The sequence below is a fragment of the Poromitra crassiceps genome (genome assembly GCF_964638095.1).
Source record: "Poromitra crassiceps genome assembly, contig: HAP1_SCAFFOLD_317, whole genome shotgun sequence".
NCBI classification, from domain to species: Eukaryota; Metazoa; Chordata; class Actinopteri; order Beryciformes; family Melamphaidae; genus Poromitra; species Poromitra crassiceps.
In genome coordinates, this window is record NW_028152085.1 from 170,731 (window position 1) to 188,467 (window position 17,737).

Consider the following 17,737-nt stretch of genomic DNA (forward strand, 5'->3'; position numbering starts at 1 on the left):
CATCTGCCTACTCCGCTGGCCCGACCGTCAACTCATCCTCCAGGCTGCGGGGAAGAAGCCCCTCACCTGGGAGGGTACGCGCTTTTTCGTCCGGCAGGACCTCTCCGCGTTGGTGCAACAGAAACGCGCAACATACAACAGCATCATCGAGTCAATGGATATCGCTTTGGCGTACTGTACCCAGCGAGACTCGTCATAACCATTGATGGACAGCGGCGGAACAAGAGCTCAAAGTGAAACTGCCGAATATCTTTTGAGTTGGACTGGTCAATAGTACTGTGAGTAACTAAAATAAAAAAATAAAAAACTGAATTCTCTCTTCTTTAGCACTCTTTCTAACTATAAATCCACTTCTGTTTTAATTTCCTCTCTTGCCCTCTTTTCACCACACCGCGGACACTGTGTGCACTGTAAAAAAAACAAAAAATACCATTAAAACACCCGCGGCTTATAGTCCGGTGCGGCTTATATAAGAAAAAAATAGTCAACTTTGAAGGTGCGGCTTATAGACCGGTGCGCCTTATAGTCCGGAATTTACGGTAGATACACGGACAACTTCTCACTCATCCATTTAGCCTTCGTGTTGTCTGCTGGAAGTTTACTCTGCATCTGGAATTACTCCTGGAGTGTCTCCTGTCGGCTTGTGTTGCCTCTCTGGCTGCTGGCTTTCAGATGCTTGATTACATTGGTAGTATTGTACAACACAATGGAGCTTCCACCCCTCGGAACGACAGCTTTGCAAACATTATACCGGCGATCCTCAAAGTCCGGACTCCGGTCCGCATCCGGACCGAGACACCGTCCTATCCGGACCGAGCCCTATAACCTACAAATCATTGATAACTTACATTTTCACGGAGCGTTTCTATTTTAACCGGCACATGCTTTTATAGTATTTACGGTACTACTGGTTTATCTGCCAGGAAGCTCACAGACCAATGCATGCGCTGTAAATCATCACACGTGATGCTACTCGGCCAATCAAATAAGCGAATCGTTTCTCTCTGTTGCTTCGAGTGGTGCTGCGAGACACACGGACGGAGGGGAGGCGACGGGAGGCGAGAGATACTGAGATAGTAATTTCACATGGTGTGCTCAAAAGAAACCACTCTTACATGTCCATTCATTGTTCTTACGGGCAGATTAAAACCAGTATGTCTCGTGTGAAGTGCGGTGCGATCCTGACCGGTCTATGGAAGCGCCACACATGAGCAAACACACATACACACACCAGGGCACACTCACTGCCCAACGCAACAGCATGCGAGGTTGATCGACAGACAGACAGACAGACAGACAGACAGACAGACAGACAGATAGATAGATAGGTATAGGGAGCTCACTTCTCTCAAGAGAAAAGGTTGTTTGTTGGCTGAGAGTGTTAAATGTGAAATGGAGTGAAGAAAAGGGGAAACTTATTTCTCTTAAATTTAAGCACTTCATTTTAAGATGCACATTTTTCCAAAGCACTCTGTTGTATGTTATTTTTAAATGCATTATTTTACTTGAAATGAGAAAAGAGAATTTATTTATTATAGTAGGCTAGTTATGTATAATTAATCCAGTTAAATATGAAAACTGTAAATAAGCATTGTTGATGTTTATTTTGATTTAACAGTCAGTTGTTGACTACATACAGACATTTTACCATTAGGCTACTTCAATCATTGAAGTAGCCTAAGTTCAATGGCACTGAATCATAGCGTAAGCTACGTTACAATGTTCCGGACCTTTGCTTGAGGAAATTTTCTCTAACTGGACCTCTTTGAATTTTAATTGAGTGCCCCTGCATTATACGTTGCTGTCTTTGCTTTTTGGTGTTTGGAGACTCGAGAGTACATTCCAGAAGTAGAGTCAACTTCCAGCAGACAACACGAAGGCTAAAGGGATTACTGTGAAGTTGTCCGTGTTGCCCTGGCTGTTATCACAGCGTTTGCTCTCTCTCTCTCTGTCCCTCTCTGATGTCAGCATCAGATGATAGCAGTAACGTTAATGGTAGCCTCACATACATAGCGACAGTTGTGGTTGTACTCATTTGCACAAAGCATTTCAGTAAAAATAAAGACACACAAGACATATCTTGGCAAATAAATGTATATTTATTACTTTTGACAAATCAATTCAAATTGTTTTGGAAATGTCTAATGACCCAATTGTTATTGTGGGATATTATGAACCAGGTACCTAACAGCTAATGTTATGAAAGAATAGATTACAAAGACTAAGTAATGTATCTTAGTAGGAGCCAGCTACAGGCAGAGGGCCCTTATTTAAAGTAGCAATGCCTAAATAGTGCTGATTTGATTTATAAGTATCCTCATTTTTGCAAGTTGTATTTTTCTTCAATTTTTTCTTCAATTGGCCAAATTTTTGTCTGTACTGTATGTTGCAGAAAAATAGCTATGGTATCGGAATAATATCGGTATCGGCAGATATCCAAATTCAGATATCGGAATCGGATCAGAACTGGAAAAAAGTGGATCGTTGCATCCCTACTTACAACAGCTTGTTGTCATCGTTACCATGAAGTAGACTTTATAAGGTTCCCTCTCTTGGTTTCTCTGTTCCACCTTTTGTGACTCTTCTCCTCTGGTCCTCTCTCAGCCACCTCACTCTGGACGAATGGAACACCCCCACAACCTCCTCCAGCAGCAGCATAACTCGGGTGTCCATGGTAACCATGGTAACCAGAGTCTGGGCGAAGCTGGCAGTCCGCTGCTGCAGCGGAACTCCAACACCCAGAATTCCCGGCTGCAGGCGGAGGGCTCGGTCGGCCTGGGCGGCCCGGGAGCCCCCGGAGGAGAGGGAACAGATCATTCACTAGATGTGAGTCACATTCCTATTTAGTTTACAATTAAAGGAACGCGCCAACATTTTGGGAGATTTGCCTGTTTGCCACATTCCCGATAGTAAGACGAGAAGATAGTTGCCCTTCTCGGACTGGTCTCTCTTTTTATTTATTGATTGGTGCATCTTTGTTGTTGTTTAATAACCATTCATTCAATGACTAATCAATCATTGAGTGTATGGCTCCAAGGTAGTAGTATGTAGTTTGCTGCTTTTGCTCATTTCTCTCCTTTTCTCCCTCCCTGTCGTCAAGCTTCTCCCCGAGCTGACCAACCCGGACGAGCTGTTGTCCTACCTGGGCCCCCCCGACCTTCCCAACAACAGCAACGACGACCTGCTGTCTCTGTTTGAGAACAACTGATGCCCGGGAACGCTCCCCATCCACACAGACGCCATCTTCCATCTGCCCTCTGCTTCTCCACGTCCACGCCAGCACACCCTTACCCCCCACCCACTTCTTGGATTTTTTAAACTTCAATTTTGAATAGTAACTTCATAGGTTCGTTTGTTTGTTTGTGTGTGTGTGCGTGCGTGTGCGCGTGTGTGTGTCTGCGCATGGGTCTGAGTATGTGCGTGTTTTATTCTGTCAATATATTGTCATTTTTTAAGTGTCCTGCTGAACCTTGAATTCATACAGTTGATACTAGGGATGCACGATTTTTTTGCCGATTTGCCGATATTTTCCAACTCTTTTGGCCGATTGACGATACCAGTATACAAGCACATTTTCCCCCACCTAATTTCAGAGAACATCAAGTCTCTGGTGTGGAATTAACACATTATTATGTCTACTCTTATCATGACGGCCCACTGGCAGATGCAGACATAAATACAAGTTTTTTTTTAATCAAAATGTACACATTCACTGGGCAAAACAAGAAATCCACGTCAAGCATCGAGCATTTTATTGGCCTGTCCGATCGGCAGAAATGTTCGTTCTCGGGCCGACGGCGATATTTCTTTTGAAAGCCTTTATTGGCGGATAGCGATGACGTGGTGATGATATGGTGCATCCCTAGTTAACGCATAGGCACACTTCTTCACACAGCAACACTGGCTAGAGGATGAAGAATAACACATAGGCACTGCCTCTGCAGACCAGCAACTTAAACTATAGCACAAATCACAAGCTGAAGGATTTGTATTTATACAATTACTTTTTATGGGGTGGGGGGGGTTCATGTAAGGGGACGTATTTATAATGATGAAGAATCAATAAAGACTTCTGGAGCTCTTTCCTGTACATATAGTAAGTGAAAAGGGAACAAGACGGTGACATTATGTGTAGAAACACTGAAAACATACTTAAAGGTTTATAATGAAAGACGGCGCGGGTGTCCAGTCGCTCCCGGCTGCATCTGCGCACGCTGATGATGTAATAAGGGAAGTGACGAAAGATGGCCACTTGTGTGTTTCTCTGCTCGGATAGGGTGACGGAGGGAAAGCTAGGGCACCGGGGGCATGGGACCACATCGGATAGTAAAAGCAAAAGTCGAGGCTTTGGGGAACTGTATCTACGACATCCTTCAGCACTGTGAAACATGAAAACTCAGACGCCAGAATAAAGCGTTGGCATTTTACGTGTCTGCAAACCAGGGATACGTACAAACTCCACGTCAATTTGAAACAAAACGGCGGTGAATGTGAACGCCTCGCCGCCTTTCCCAACGTTTAAACGCAAATAAAACCACTTTTGGTTATGTTGAGGTAAGTAAAACAACGTTATGGTTAGGATTATCGTTTGGGTTAGGCTTAAATAATGTTAAATGGTTGAATTGTAGACTCCGCTCCGGCCCGCAGACACGGCCTTCCGGTATCCGGTGTTTACGCCCTCCATCCACCCCGACCACAACACCGTTACAGGCCACCGCACTATTTCAATAGTAAGACTAACGGTGATCATATACACATATCTATAGACGGTTTTAACTTGACAACAAAAACATTCTAAATTGAACCCCCGCTCACTTCCTGTTGCAGTGTTTGCTATGGACATAAAAGAAAAAAAAACATTCAAGTGCAGGACTGACCATTCCATGCAAACCGTCTATACAGCTGAGCGGCGAAAACAAAAGTAATGATGTCGAGTGAATATTTCTGCAGTTTGTCGAATGCTGAGAAAAAGAAAGTGCTGTGGGGTTGCGCTCTGGTGAAAACCGTCTATAAATGTGATATGCAATGTATTTTTGGTTCAGAAAACGTACATCTGTGCTGTTTGCAGAATGGAGCAATGCCAAGGTTTTATTCTGGCGATCAGGCTGTGAAAACTCCCACCTTCTCCCTTGGTTGGTTTACCCTCTTTGGGGTCTTCAAGCATGGAAGACTGCAGTTGTTGGCCATGGTATTTTCTGCGATCTGAAAGATATTTGTATGTTTGTAAATTGTTTGAAATGTATAACCCATCAGGGCACGGGTTTATGTACTGTATATTCAACTGTTTTCATTAGAGAACGTGTGTGTATCCAATGAATTGTTAATCATGGTAATATTAATGTTATTAGTTGGATTATGGATCATTGTCACCACTCTATACATATGTAGAAAATTATAAAGGATTTGAAAGAAAAAAAAATCTGTGATCATACAAGTTTACGTATGACAAAATGGGATAGCCAGCTGATATTGAGTAGCGCAGTTAAAGATGATTCCGGATGCTACTGTTTCAAGCTGGCATTTTTCTATGAGTGCTTTTATGACCGCTCCACTGGAGTTTATACCCTTTGTCCAACATTGCCTATGCAAGGCAACAAGAAATATTTTTAACTGTCTCTTCAGCAACACAATTTACGGCATATTTGGAATTCATGGACTGTTGACTGCAAATTAGCTAGGAAAAGATTAACTTATACTACATTGTTTTTCTACATATGTAAACTATTACACTTATTTTGTAAGTAAAACATTGTGATTACCATTATTTTCTATTTATTTTTCAAATTACAGTATACTCTTCATTGTATTAAATCAGCGTTACTTTTGGTCCCCCTCCTGAAATTCAGAATCATAATTACAGTCACTTTATTTGCCAAGTACAATAAATATGCAAGAATTTGTTTTGGTGACATTGTTGCAGAGTCACATTGATCACTTCCAGATCTCACAGTACTGACACACACATGGATGTGGACTGTCATCCAAGTTTCATTATTTATATATGAGGTTGGAAGCTGTGAACAAAGCCTATCAATAAGTTAATTACTGCTAAAAATGGTGTAGGCTAGTTTCAAAATGTGTCTAAAACTAATACTTTTGATTAAGCCCTATGATTTCCCTTAGTTACATTATAAATTGATGGATAGTCGGACACTAAACATGCATCAGCCCAGAGAAAAGATACAGGTTTTATTTTATTTTACGGTCTGTGCTATTGAGTTGTTAAAAGGATTGGGCTACTTTCACGTCCTGGTAACGTTACTGACTTCCCTGCTCTCTCCTCAGGCAGGGAGCAAATGCATTGATTTAAAATCTGCTTGGCACCTATTTTTGTTCATAATAAAAATGAGCATCATTCGTGGTAAAGTGACCCACTTGAGTGGCCACATGAACCAACACCTTTTTCATACGATTTTTATCTATGCTCCTCACCAACTCACTCCCATCATCCAACACTCCCCACTTTAGTCTCTTAGGACCTAAGAGACTAAAGTGGGGAGTGTTGGACTTAGTAAGACTTAGGTCTTTCCAAATGGAAGTAATAGCTGAATAAATTGCTTTAATACAGACCCAGAACCATAGAAAATAATGGTAGAATACAGTATACAATAACATAACAAACATAGCCTCTGGCTATGTTTTAAAATGAGGGAGCTAACTTGGCAAGAGACATGGTTGATGGGGGGGGGGGTAAAATAAATGTCCTGCATTTCTACACCGCCTAACCTCTTGGATAAGAAACAGCAACCCTGTGTGCAGAAGTTCCAGAACTTTTTCCATCTTGAGACCCAAAAGGAGAAATTTGGAGTGAGATAGGTGTGGTGTGAGAGTGTGAAGGGGCTTATTAACCTCGCGTCACCAGGCTCTGCTTCCGCTCACAATTGATTTTGTCACCCTACCTGGTTCCGGCCTAGAGCCCGCCCTAGACAGGAAATGCAGCGTTTCTAGCTCGTCAACTTTTACGTTAACTTGACAATTTGACCCAAGTATCAGAACGGCAAACAACAAAACAAAAGATGGACGTACCGAACGAAGTCTTTGAAGATGTTCTTTTATAAACATTGCGGATTCACAATATCACATCTTTTAAGCCAATACAGGAGCTTTGCATCAGACAATTAATCGAGGCAAGAGACGTCAAGCTAACGGCAACAAAGATGTTTTTTGGTGCACTGCCTTCCGGTGTTCATTCCGGTTCCGTGGTTTACGCCCCATGACAAAAAGCGGGGTGAAAGGTGCCCAGACTAGGGCTTATTTGAGTGAGTCTCAGCAGCTATGAGTGTCAGGGAGCATACTGTAGATCCCTACCTTGTTTGTGTGACACGCCCCCTCACAGGTTAATCAGGGAGTCAATTAAAGCTAATTGTTACTGTCTGCCAATGGGTAGTTTTAGAGCCGCCGTGTATATAACTGTAGGTAGCAGAGCTGGGTTTAATTCGCTCATCATCATAGGGACAGCCAGGCGGGTTATTTTTTGGGTGAGTTGGATTCTTCTCACAGGGTGCACTGAGTAGGCCTATGTTCATTTACAGAGGGGAACAATCCCTTCTGGCTCCGCCCGACTGGACTGCCTTGGAAGCCAATCCAGACATCACTAAAATAACCCCACCTAGATATATTCCTATTGGTCGATATCCTAGAGCGTTTTACAAGAGAAGGGCCGTGATTGGCTCTCGGGAGCCTCAGCATCCAGACCGGGCGGGATATATTCTGTGTATCTGATGCAATGAAATCATTTGGGTGCAGCATCTCTCGGCATTTTTAACCCGAAGCAAGCGTAACACGCATAACAAGCGCATCTCTAAAAATGGCAAACCCCAGAGTTTTCTTTGACATTACTATTGGCGGCGCTAAAGCTGGCAGGATTGTGATGGAGGTAAGATAAACAAAGACATTTTGTGCTGACCGTCAGTTTATGTCCTCTATCTATTGACACATTAAATGTGGGCTGACGTTAATGGCTAGTCAAGTGTAAGCTTAGCCTACGTCTTTTATACAGTGCAAAACATAGCCTACACATCTGTATGCAATGTCGGCTATTTATAGCACCAACCGCATCCATGTTGACAGCGCCCCGCTGAGCACAAGACGTGATTTCCATCTCGCGTCTTTATTAGCTCTCAGTGGCTACATTCATTGTAGCCCCAACGTGGGAGGAGTAGCTACAGTTCTGAGGCTAGCTACATTGTAGCCGAGGCCGAGCGAGATCAAACACTACATACATAGCCCGTTTAAAGAATGCATTGCATCCAATATCCAAAATATGCACACTTTTTTTTTTAATCAGAATTGGGCTATTGCAGGCTAGTGACCTATCCAAAATTCTTAAACATAGTATACATGGCTTTAAAACATAGAAAGGGTACTGTTCAGAAGTAGGAACTGTCTCTAACATGGTTTAAGCTCAAAACTGACGGATGTTTGATGGACCAACACCCATACACTTATATAAACAAGTACAACAGGTATGAAGTTTGAGGAAGTGTATTGCGCATTGTCTAGCCCCCTTTTCACCCGTTCCCCAATGTTATGTTATCCCATAAGTAATCCCGGCACGACCAAGTTATTTGATGCACGGATGCCAAATGGCTTTCACCAATAAGCTGCTGCTTGCTCTCTCTCATAAATGTCTCTCTCCCTCTCCCTCTCCCTCTCCCTCTCTCTCTCTCCAGGCCCGGCGTTAGGGGCGGGCCTGACCGGGCCGGGCCCCCCCATTCAACAAACTGGCCCCCCCATTATTATTATTATTATTTATTTTATTTATTTTTTTGCTAAAAACGTTTTTCCGTTTTTCTGTTTTAAAGTTTAACACATTGACTGCCAGACGTTTTTTTTTGCTGTAGGTAGCTTCTGCCAAGCCGTTTTTTGAGGATTATGGCTCATTTTATAAGAGCCGAGGATTCGTTTCAGCTTGGAGTTTGTGAACATACAATATCTCAAAAGTACTAATAGAATGTGTACTTTCTCTGTCTAAAAGAGTTAGTTTGTAGAGTTAGTAGTTATGTAAGCATTAGCAGTTGAATACAGCATGGTTTTAGCGTGAAAAAGAATATTCAGAGATAAACGGCTTTTTGTGAAATTGGATGGAACGGTCACTTTAACCATTCATTTTTGGCTCTCTCTCTCTCTCTCTCCCTCCCCCTCTCGCTCTCTCTCTCTCTCTCCCTCCCTCTCGCTCTCCCTCCCTCTCTCTCTCTCTCTCTCTCTCTCTCTCTCTCTCTCTCCCTCCCTCTCGAGTTGCTTCAACTCCGCCCTCCGTGGGCGGACAAGCTTGTCACCAGTCAGTGCTTTGCTGCTCTCCTGTGCCTGCATGTCTGGGCCGCTGTTTGAGGAAGTCGGGATGGACTCGCTCGTTTGGAGTTTTGGTTGAGAGAAGCTTTTGCGATTCTGGTCATATTTATGCTGCGTGTTTCAAAGTGTGTTCCTCCACCTGTAATCTATCACCCGATCATAGTAGATCGGCTGAATCTATTATGTAAATTTGCAATCCCGCATCGCCAGCAATCAGCGCGAAAAGGAGAATGGCTGGGCTGAGAATGGCTTGACAAGTTAAAAAAATGCTTTCCTTTCTCTAGCCAGGAGAGCACTGTTGCCACTTAGTGGGTCGGTGGAATGGGTTGTAAACGTTCGGTGGCTCCAATAATTATATAAGAGATGTAAAAGGCTTAGATGCACAACCCACCGTCAAAAAAAAAAAATCGATGCCAAAAACGTGTAAACACGTTGTTGGCAGGGAACAGCTGGATTCTGAAAACGTGTTCATACGTTGTTGGCAGTGAATGTGTTAACTCATTCTCTGCCAGGGTCATTTCGGTCTGTGTGCTCCCAGTGCCAGGATTTTGAGCATATTTCCTGATCTTCCAGGACCCACAGAATATTCTGTGCTAGGAATAAAATTACACAACATATCTCACAATAAAGCAGAGACTCTCTTCTTACCCCTTGTAAAAAACTGAAACTCGACCATGTTTCCTTGTTTAGTTACAAGCAGTGGAAGTTAGCTTGTTTCCACTGAAAATGCCCTCCTTTGTAACAGAAATAGGAGAAAAATAGGTTTTTAGTGAACGACACCGTTTCAAGCAGAACTCTCTTTTGAGCCTTTTATTTTTTGCCTCAGTGACACATCAGACATATACAGTATTTGTTTTCCCAAAAAAAAAAAAAAGTTTTTACTGACTTTTACTTCCTGGAACTTATTTACCAGATAGTCCAAGACTGGACGGACCAAATGAACCCTTATTCTCTCTCTCTCTCTCTCTCTCTCTCTCTCTCTCTCTCTCTCTCTCTCTCTCTCTCTCTCTCTCTCTCTCTCTCTCTCTCGAGTCTCACGCACACAGGAATCACAGGCAGCTGCTCAATGGCCGCAAATGCTGCTCAATGCACAAATGGTCATGATCGTCACTCACTAACGGACTCTGTTTACTGCTAAATGGGTGACTATACTATAAATACTAAACGTGATTTAGCGCTTCCTTTCATCAGTTTGACTTGAAACAATGTCACAGGCTGGGAAAGGGTCTGATCTAATGTAAACAAGCAAAACATGAAAGTACGTCCGAGTACGTCCTTGGCACAGAACGCCATTGTAAAAAGTACGTCCGAGTACGTCTTTGGCAGAGAATGAGTTAACATGGAATCTGGCTGTCATTAGGCATTGATTAACTGAATGCTATTGCTAACTGTTACTTTGAACATCCATTTGCAATGATTCTGGCTGGATATTAACTATTGTAAATTTGTCACAATGAATGCAATTTGTGCACAATGTGTAAATACACTTAATATTAATTGTTTAGGCCTAATTATTTGTAAAGTCACAACACATTAGAGATGTGTGTAGTTCTTCACAGATTTAGCCTCTTCATTTTGCTCTCAAATGCACCAGGTTGACGAATTTTACTTTAAAATGTACAAAATCTTCTTCCGGGGGAGAATCCCCCCGGACCCCCCTTGGGTAGCTTGGCCCCCCCAAGCTAGGGGCAGGCCCCCTCTGTAACTTGGGTCTGGAGCCCGGCCTGTCTCTCTCTCTCTCTCTCTCTCTCTCTCTCTCTCTCTCTCCCCCCCATTACACAAGAGTGATTGATGTGAGAGAGAGAGCCATGCTTTTTAAGATTGTGAAATCATTAAAACAAAATCATTCTTATCTCTTTAATCGTCTTACTCTAAAATCCCTGTGTGGGGTTAGCTTTAGGCTACTGGTCAGTGTGGGGTTAGGGCGAATGGAACCAGCTGAAACTGGCCTGGCACATGTCCTGGAAGGAAAAGATGAAATGGCATGTGTTATGTTGTACAATAAAATTGCCTGCCTCAGTGTGCATTATTTTGTCCCTTCTTTCTGCTTCTCTGATGGAAATGTCTGTTTTGCAGCTCCGGGCTGATGTGGTTCCAAAGACTGCAGGTAAGTTAAGGCAATAGGTTAGATGACTTTTAAAGTTTGGTGGTGCATATAAAATAAGCATTATGCCACATAGTCAACATATATTTGTATTTGGGGTGGAAACTCCCAAGATATTCCACACATAGACTGTTCCACATGACATCCACATCTGAAAGTTTATTGTGCACGTAGGCGCACTTGTGTACAAGTGGGTGATGTTGCGTACAATATAAAACCAACTAGCTATTGTTAGCCAGTAGGCTATATACAGTTAGTCATTGTGCTAAATCATGTAACTAGTGGTATCAGGAGTAATTGCTGACTCAATTATGATTATACAACATGTAGTTCCGACCAAGCAATCTGATTGGTCAAGGACCGTTCTCAAATGAGCATAACAGCACAGCCTAGCCGTTCTCAAATTGTTCATTTGAGAATTACCTCATCACTAAAATATCACTCCACCGGCCGGTCTGTTCAGCAGAGAACAGCAGCCTCATCACTCAAATATCACTCCACCGGCCGGTCTGGTCAGCAGAGAACAGCAGCGGCCAAAATTCAGCAGACAACATGGCCGCCTATATTGCCTGTAACCCAACAGAATTTCTAGCCCATAAACAAACTAATAACTTGACCAATAAGTAACATACAATATAAAACAAACAGTAATGTCTTCATTTGATGTAGAATGCATAGGATGTAACTGGTTCATTAAACTCGCATTCCAGGAATATTGTATTTACCGCACTGCTCCTAAAGTTAACGTAACTGGCGCGTGCCAGAGAGCCTGGAAAACACCTGAGAGTCCCGGAACCCACTCGCTTTAGCGCCAGAACACACTTGACGCTATGGCCCGCCTCTCAACCCTCTTTCATCTCAAGACAGGCAGTATTATTTTCAGTCTGATACGTTACCGTCCTAACCTGACGCTACCAGATGTTTATCTCTTCTTCCAACCATTCGTCAACAGTAAGTCCGCCAAATAAATTCAAATGAACAACAAAACAATCCATATAGCATCAACGCTGTAAGATAGATGCTAGTTTCTGGCTGCACAGGTGTTTGTTACAGTTAACTCATGTGATGACTCAACAGGGATTATTTATTGTCTCAGACTAACACTCGTCAAAAACTTTTTTATTTTGAGAGAAAAAGGCCCCAAAAAGTATTGGTGACATGCCCCTATAAATATTTAACAGGCTCCTGTTTATATTTTAGTTGGTATACATAAATTACATATATTTGTGTTCAAAAGACTTCTATTTATTTTCCAGAAAATTTCCGTGCTTTGTGCACTGGAGAGAAGGGTTTTGGCTTCAAGAGCTCGGGCTTTCATCGTATCATCCCTGGATTCATGTGCCAGGTATGTTAACCCTGGATTCATGGGTCAGCTATGTTAACCCTGGATTCATGTGTCAGGTATGTTAACCCTGGATTCATGTGTCGGGTATGTTAACCCTGGATTCATGGGTCGGCTATGTTAACCCTGGATTCATGTGTCAGCTATGTTAACCCTGGATTCATGTGTCAGGTATGTTAACCCTGGATTCATGTGTCAGGTATGTTAACCCTGGATTCATGTGTCAGGTATGTTAACCCTGGATTCATGTGTCAGCTATGTTAACCCTGGATTCATGTGTCGGGTATGTTAACCCTGGATTAATGTGTCGGGTATGTTAACCCTGGATTCATGTGTCAGGTATGTTAACCCTGGATTCATGTGTCGGGTATGTTAACCCTGGATTAATGTGTCGGGTATGTTAACCCTGGATTCATGTCAGGTATGTTAACCCTGGATTCATGTCAGGTATGTTAACCCTGGATTCATGTGTCAGGTATGTTAACCCTGGATTCATGTGTCGGGTATGTTAACCCTGGATTCATGTGTCAGGTATGTTAACCCTGGATTCATGTGTCAGCTATGTTAACCCTGGATTCATGTGTCAGGTATGTTAACCCTGGATTCATGTCAGGTATGTTAACCCTGGATTCATGTCAGGTATGTTAACCCTGGATTCATGTGTCAGGTATGTTAACCCTGGATTCATGTCAGGTATGTTAACCCTGGATTCATGTGCCAGGTATGTTAACCCTGGATTCATGTGTCAGGTATGTTAACCCTGGATTCATGTGTCAGGTATGTTAACCCTGGATTCATGTGTCAGCTATGTTAACCCTGGTTTCATGTGTCAGGTTTGTTAACCCTGGAATCATGTGCCAGATGTGTTTAGCAGAGGAATTTGTCTCATTTCCTTCTTTTCACAATATCTCATTCAATCTCACTTGAAATTGTTTGACCAACTATATTTTAAGGGCTGTGCGTAGTGGAATTTGTACAGCTCTTCAAAAATGGGCGATGTTTCATTCACAACATCCTATATTTTTTTTTCAGTCTATGAATGGACTGCATCGATTTTTTTGTATTAAATTTCATGTCCCTGCAGCATGCTTGTCAACTTCATGATTGTTGAAAGTGGGCGTGGCTTACATTACATAACCAAATGTCCATAAATGGAAAAATAAATCATAAAGAATCAGCCATATTATGCATTTTTCCTTAACTCATTGAGTGCCATGGACGAACATGTTCGTCAATTAGTTTAGTAACGTAGAGTGCCAAGGACGAACATGTTCGTCAATTGCGTTTTTTGACGGTGGGACGTGGATCAAAGCATCAGGCATCTCCTGTACAAATATCGGAGCTATTGAAGGTGTATAACCTATTTTACGGACTCATTAGGTGGCGACAGTGCTCTCCAGATTACAGAAAGGTCCCGCAAACTGCAGCAAAAAGCCGTGATCAAAGAGAAGCCGATGCATGCTGCAGCCAGAGCCATATAGATTGCTCTGTCTGCAGCTGACGTCGGGCTGCGAACATCAGTCAATCCGCGCACACAACTGAGCTCCTCTGCCTCTGTCTGTCTGTCTGCATATAGTTTCTCCACACGATTACCCGCCAGAAAGGCAGCACCCGACGCCGAAGGGCCAAACCTATCCCTGCAGTCCCGTTTGGCATTTCCTTGTCGCGCTGGGAGACGGCCGGGAGCCGCCCGGCGCAAAAACGGAGGCTCCGAAAATAGACTGGGTGCGTGTGGGGAGGAGTTTGCAGCTGAGGCGGGGAGAGGGGGGTGGGGCACGCAGACTCCACAGAACTACCGTACACCACGTCACTACATCAGAAAATATTAGCTAGCGTCAGTGAATGTGCTTGAAATGCTGCATTTCACAAAAGGCTGAATATCTCAGCTTAAAATTTGAAAACTGTCTTTTTGCTCAAAACAGCCTATCTTCTCCGGCTCATAACTAAAGAACGGAAAATGGGATCAATAAACTTTTTTTTGCAGATGATAGAAGAGAGTCTCCTCGTTCTTTGTGCGTGTTCGTTGTTTACATAGTAATATCACACAATATTCTGTGGGCCTCGAGAAATCACTGAAAACGCTCTGAAACTCTGGCACTGGGAGCTTCCCTTCTCCAAAAGTGGCTGGCACTCAATGAGTTAAGGGACCCGTATTCTATCACTGACTAAAAAGACTACCCCGGACAAAGTAACATTTTATGGATGTTTCATATTCTATTCCATGCATTACAAATAAAAGCCCAGAAGAACAGAATGTAACTGTACAATTACCCCAATAGTGATACAAATAACAATTGCCCTGAGGCAACGAACCAATATGGGGGGGGGGGGGGGGGGTTTATACTCAATATATTTTCAGGGACCCCCCAAGCTCCCGAAAATGGGGTGAAATATTTGTTATAACTGCTTGACTGCATATATTCAATTGTCACAAAACCTGTCTCCCTTTGTCTTGTGCACGTTCTGTAACGTTTTGTCTGTCTTCAAATTGTGCACTCGTTGAAGCTGGTGGCTACATTTTTGGTTGCTATTGCTACATAACCATAGCCAACTCTACTTCTTTCAGGGTGGCGACTTCACCAACCACAACGGAACTGGAGGCAAATCTATTTACGGAGAGAAGTTTGCTGATGAGAACTTCCAATTGAAGCACACTAGTTCAGGTATCCTGTCCATGGCTAATGCTGGCCCCAACACCAACGGCTCCCAGTTCTTCATCTGCACAGCTGAAACTGACTGGTGAGGGTCACTTGCTGTGATGCATCCTTGTAGCTACCCACATTCCATTTTGAACAAGTTTATTCTCTTCAAAACATTTGGACTTTTTTATTGTCGTAATGCTCAAATCGATGTTATGGCAAGTAAATTGTTTGACCTTAGATCAGATGTTTGTCACTAATAATTATTTCTTACCCCCTCTAGGCTGGACAAGAAGCATGTGGTTTTTGGCAAAGTTGTGGAGGGCGGTGATGTGGTCAAGGCAATGGAGAAGCAAGGCTCAAGGAGTGGCACTTGCAAAGCCAAGGTTGTCATTGTTGACTGTGGTCAACTTTAATAATGCCCTTTTCAGCCTCAACATTCATAGCTCATTAAAAGACGCATCCATTCAGTCTGTAGTCCTGTCAGATCTACCAGATTGCTATTCATCTTTAGTTTAGTTTGCCTATCTGTAGTATCACCCCTCCCCAATCTCAATTATTTCCACGCTTAACGAGTTGATCTCCTTTGTCTTGATATTCAGTATGTAATTTTTTTAAAGCTTTTTGAACTGTTAATTTAGCACCACCTTTGTTAACAAATCACGATTAAAATGACAATATAAAATGGCTTTTCTGGTTCATTTAAAGTAAATGTTTGGCATGTTACTTCAGGCATCTCACCAAAATCCCATCAAAAAATTCCCATTTTTGACTTCCAGACGAGGGAACCGGGAGATGTTAACTTCCAGGTTTTAGGACTCACTCCTCTGGCACTTTATTGCTATCTTCAGAGACAAGAATTTCAAACATGGAGAAGTTAAAATGAGACTTGTCCCCATGGGGACAGCACTGTGAGCCATGTACAGGTCGATGTGTACAACCTGACTGCATCATCGTCATCAGATGAAAATGGGAGCTAGGGCTCTCTGTGTCCCACTATGATGTCATACATCCCACTGTGACATCATCAGTGATGTCATAAATCCCACTGACCTCATCAGTGATGTCATAAATCCCAGTGATGTGTGACATCATCAGTCATGTCATAAATCCCACTGACATCATCAGTGATGTCACAAAAAAGAAGTGGGAGTCTGGCTTCAGACCCCCGTCTTCAGCCATGGACAGCTGTATGTTGCCAGCTCCAGGACACGTGATCCAGCATCCCTGAAGTATGCCATCAAGGAGCAGCGTATCCCAGCTGCAGGGCCAGCTGGGCGAGCTTAGAAATCGAGTGCATGTAGCGCGCGAGATGCCTAAACCAAAAGACCAAAATAGGCTTATACTTTTAATGATAGGCCTACTAGAAACATACTTTAATCAACTTAAAAGTAGTTTGCTGTGATGTTGTTTAGTAACCTAGGCTATTCTGTTTTTGTAGCCTATTTCTCTGGGTAGTCTGACAAACGTTAAGGTTACATTCAGTCACGCCATATTAATGCATATTCAAAATCTCATAATTTCACCTTCACGTTGATGCATAACATGCTGGAGTAATATTATAGGTAGGCTGAGTATATAGTGAGGAAACATGGGCAAGTGAAACAAAACATTAATTAGGGTGGGCTTATAAAGTATGCTTCCTTATAGGAAGTATAGGCCTACTGTAAAGTGTAGGCCTACTGTATAGTGTATAGCTGCAAGAAGCTATTCCCTTCCTCATGCCTGCCTGTCATCGATCACTCACATCTCACTTGTTTGGATATTTCCAGACACATTTGAAACATTGCCCTACAGTGCCACAATTCATTTTTAAGACAATGTAGGACCTACAGGTTTACACAGACAAAGTGAAATGCACTGTATACTATAGCCTACCTGTTGAGTTAAACGTAAGGAATGAGTTTTTAACAACGGACAAATGACTTAAATCCATGCTCATTTGAACATGCATACATTGTGCTTCATGGCTTATATTTGAACAGCTTCCACTGAAAAGTCACTTCAAAGACAGTTCTTAGTCCGATGCAATAAGTTATGCTGCCCGGAATCTTTTTCCAGCCTACTAAGCATCTGCACATTGCAGATATTCTTCATACTGTGACCATTTGCACTATGTATGTGCATCATATTTTGCACATTCATGCAGAAACTGCCCGGCTATTTCATTTTAAAATAGACCCGTTTTTACATGATTTCTGTCAGTAATACAAGTAAATTCCTTGTAGCATTATGTACAGTACAGTAGTGTAACGTAACAAAGACGATGCTGATTGATATTTTCTATCAATTTCCCTTTGACGAACGCAAGATGGCGCCAAACGCCACTAGCGGTTCTGTGAGACCATCTTCACTACTATC

The 17,737-nt window shown here is 42.6% G+C and overlaps 2 protein-coding genes across 3 annotated transcripts in view; both read left to right on the top strand.

Annotated features, from left to right (window-relative positions):
• Positions 1–5,909, top strand: part of LOC310771044 (zinc finger MIZ domain-containing protein 2-like) — a 58,723-nt gene extending 52,814 nt beyond the window's left edge. For both annotated transcript variants that reach the window (XM_083663726.1, XM_083663727.1), the window contains exons 19-20: positions 2,605–2,826; positions 3,101–5,909. In XM_083663726.1, the coding sequence (XP_083519852.1) occupies positions 2,605–2,826; positions 3,101–3,208 (330 nt within the window). In that variant the 3' untranslated portion in view covers positions 3,209–5,909. The remainder of the gene's footprint in view (positions 1–2,604; positions 2,827–3,100) is intronic.
• A 1,830-nt stretch (positions 5,910–7,739) lies between these two features.
• On the top strand, positions 7,740–16,058 carry LOC310771045 (peptidyl-prolyl cis-trans isomerase-like). Its single transcript, XM_083663728.1, has 5 exons — positions 7,740–7,876; positions 11,368–11,398; positions 12,652–12,740; positions 15,304–15,476; positions 15,660–16,058. Exons 1-5 carry the CDS (start codon positions 7,808–7,810, stop codon positions 15,790–15,792), a joined length of 495 nt encoding a protein of 164 aa, XP_083519854.1. The 5' UTR covers positions 7,740–7,807; the 3' UTR covers positions 15,793–16,058.
• Positions 16,059–17,737: the final 1,679 nt, after the last annotated feature.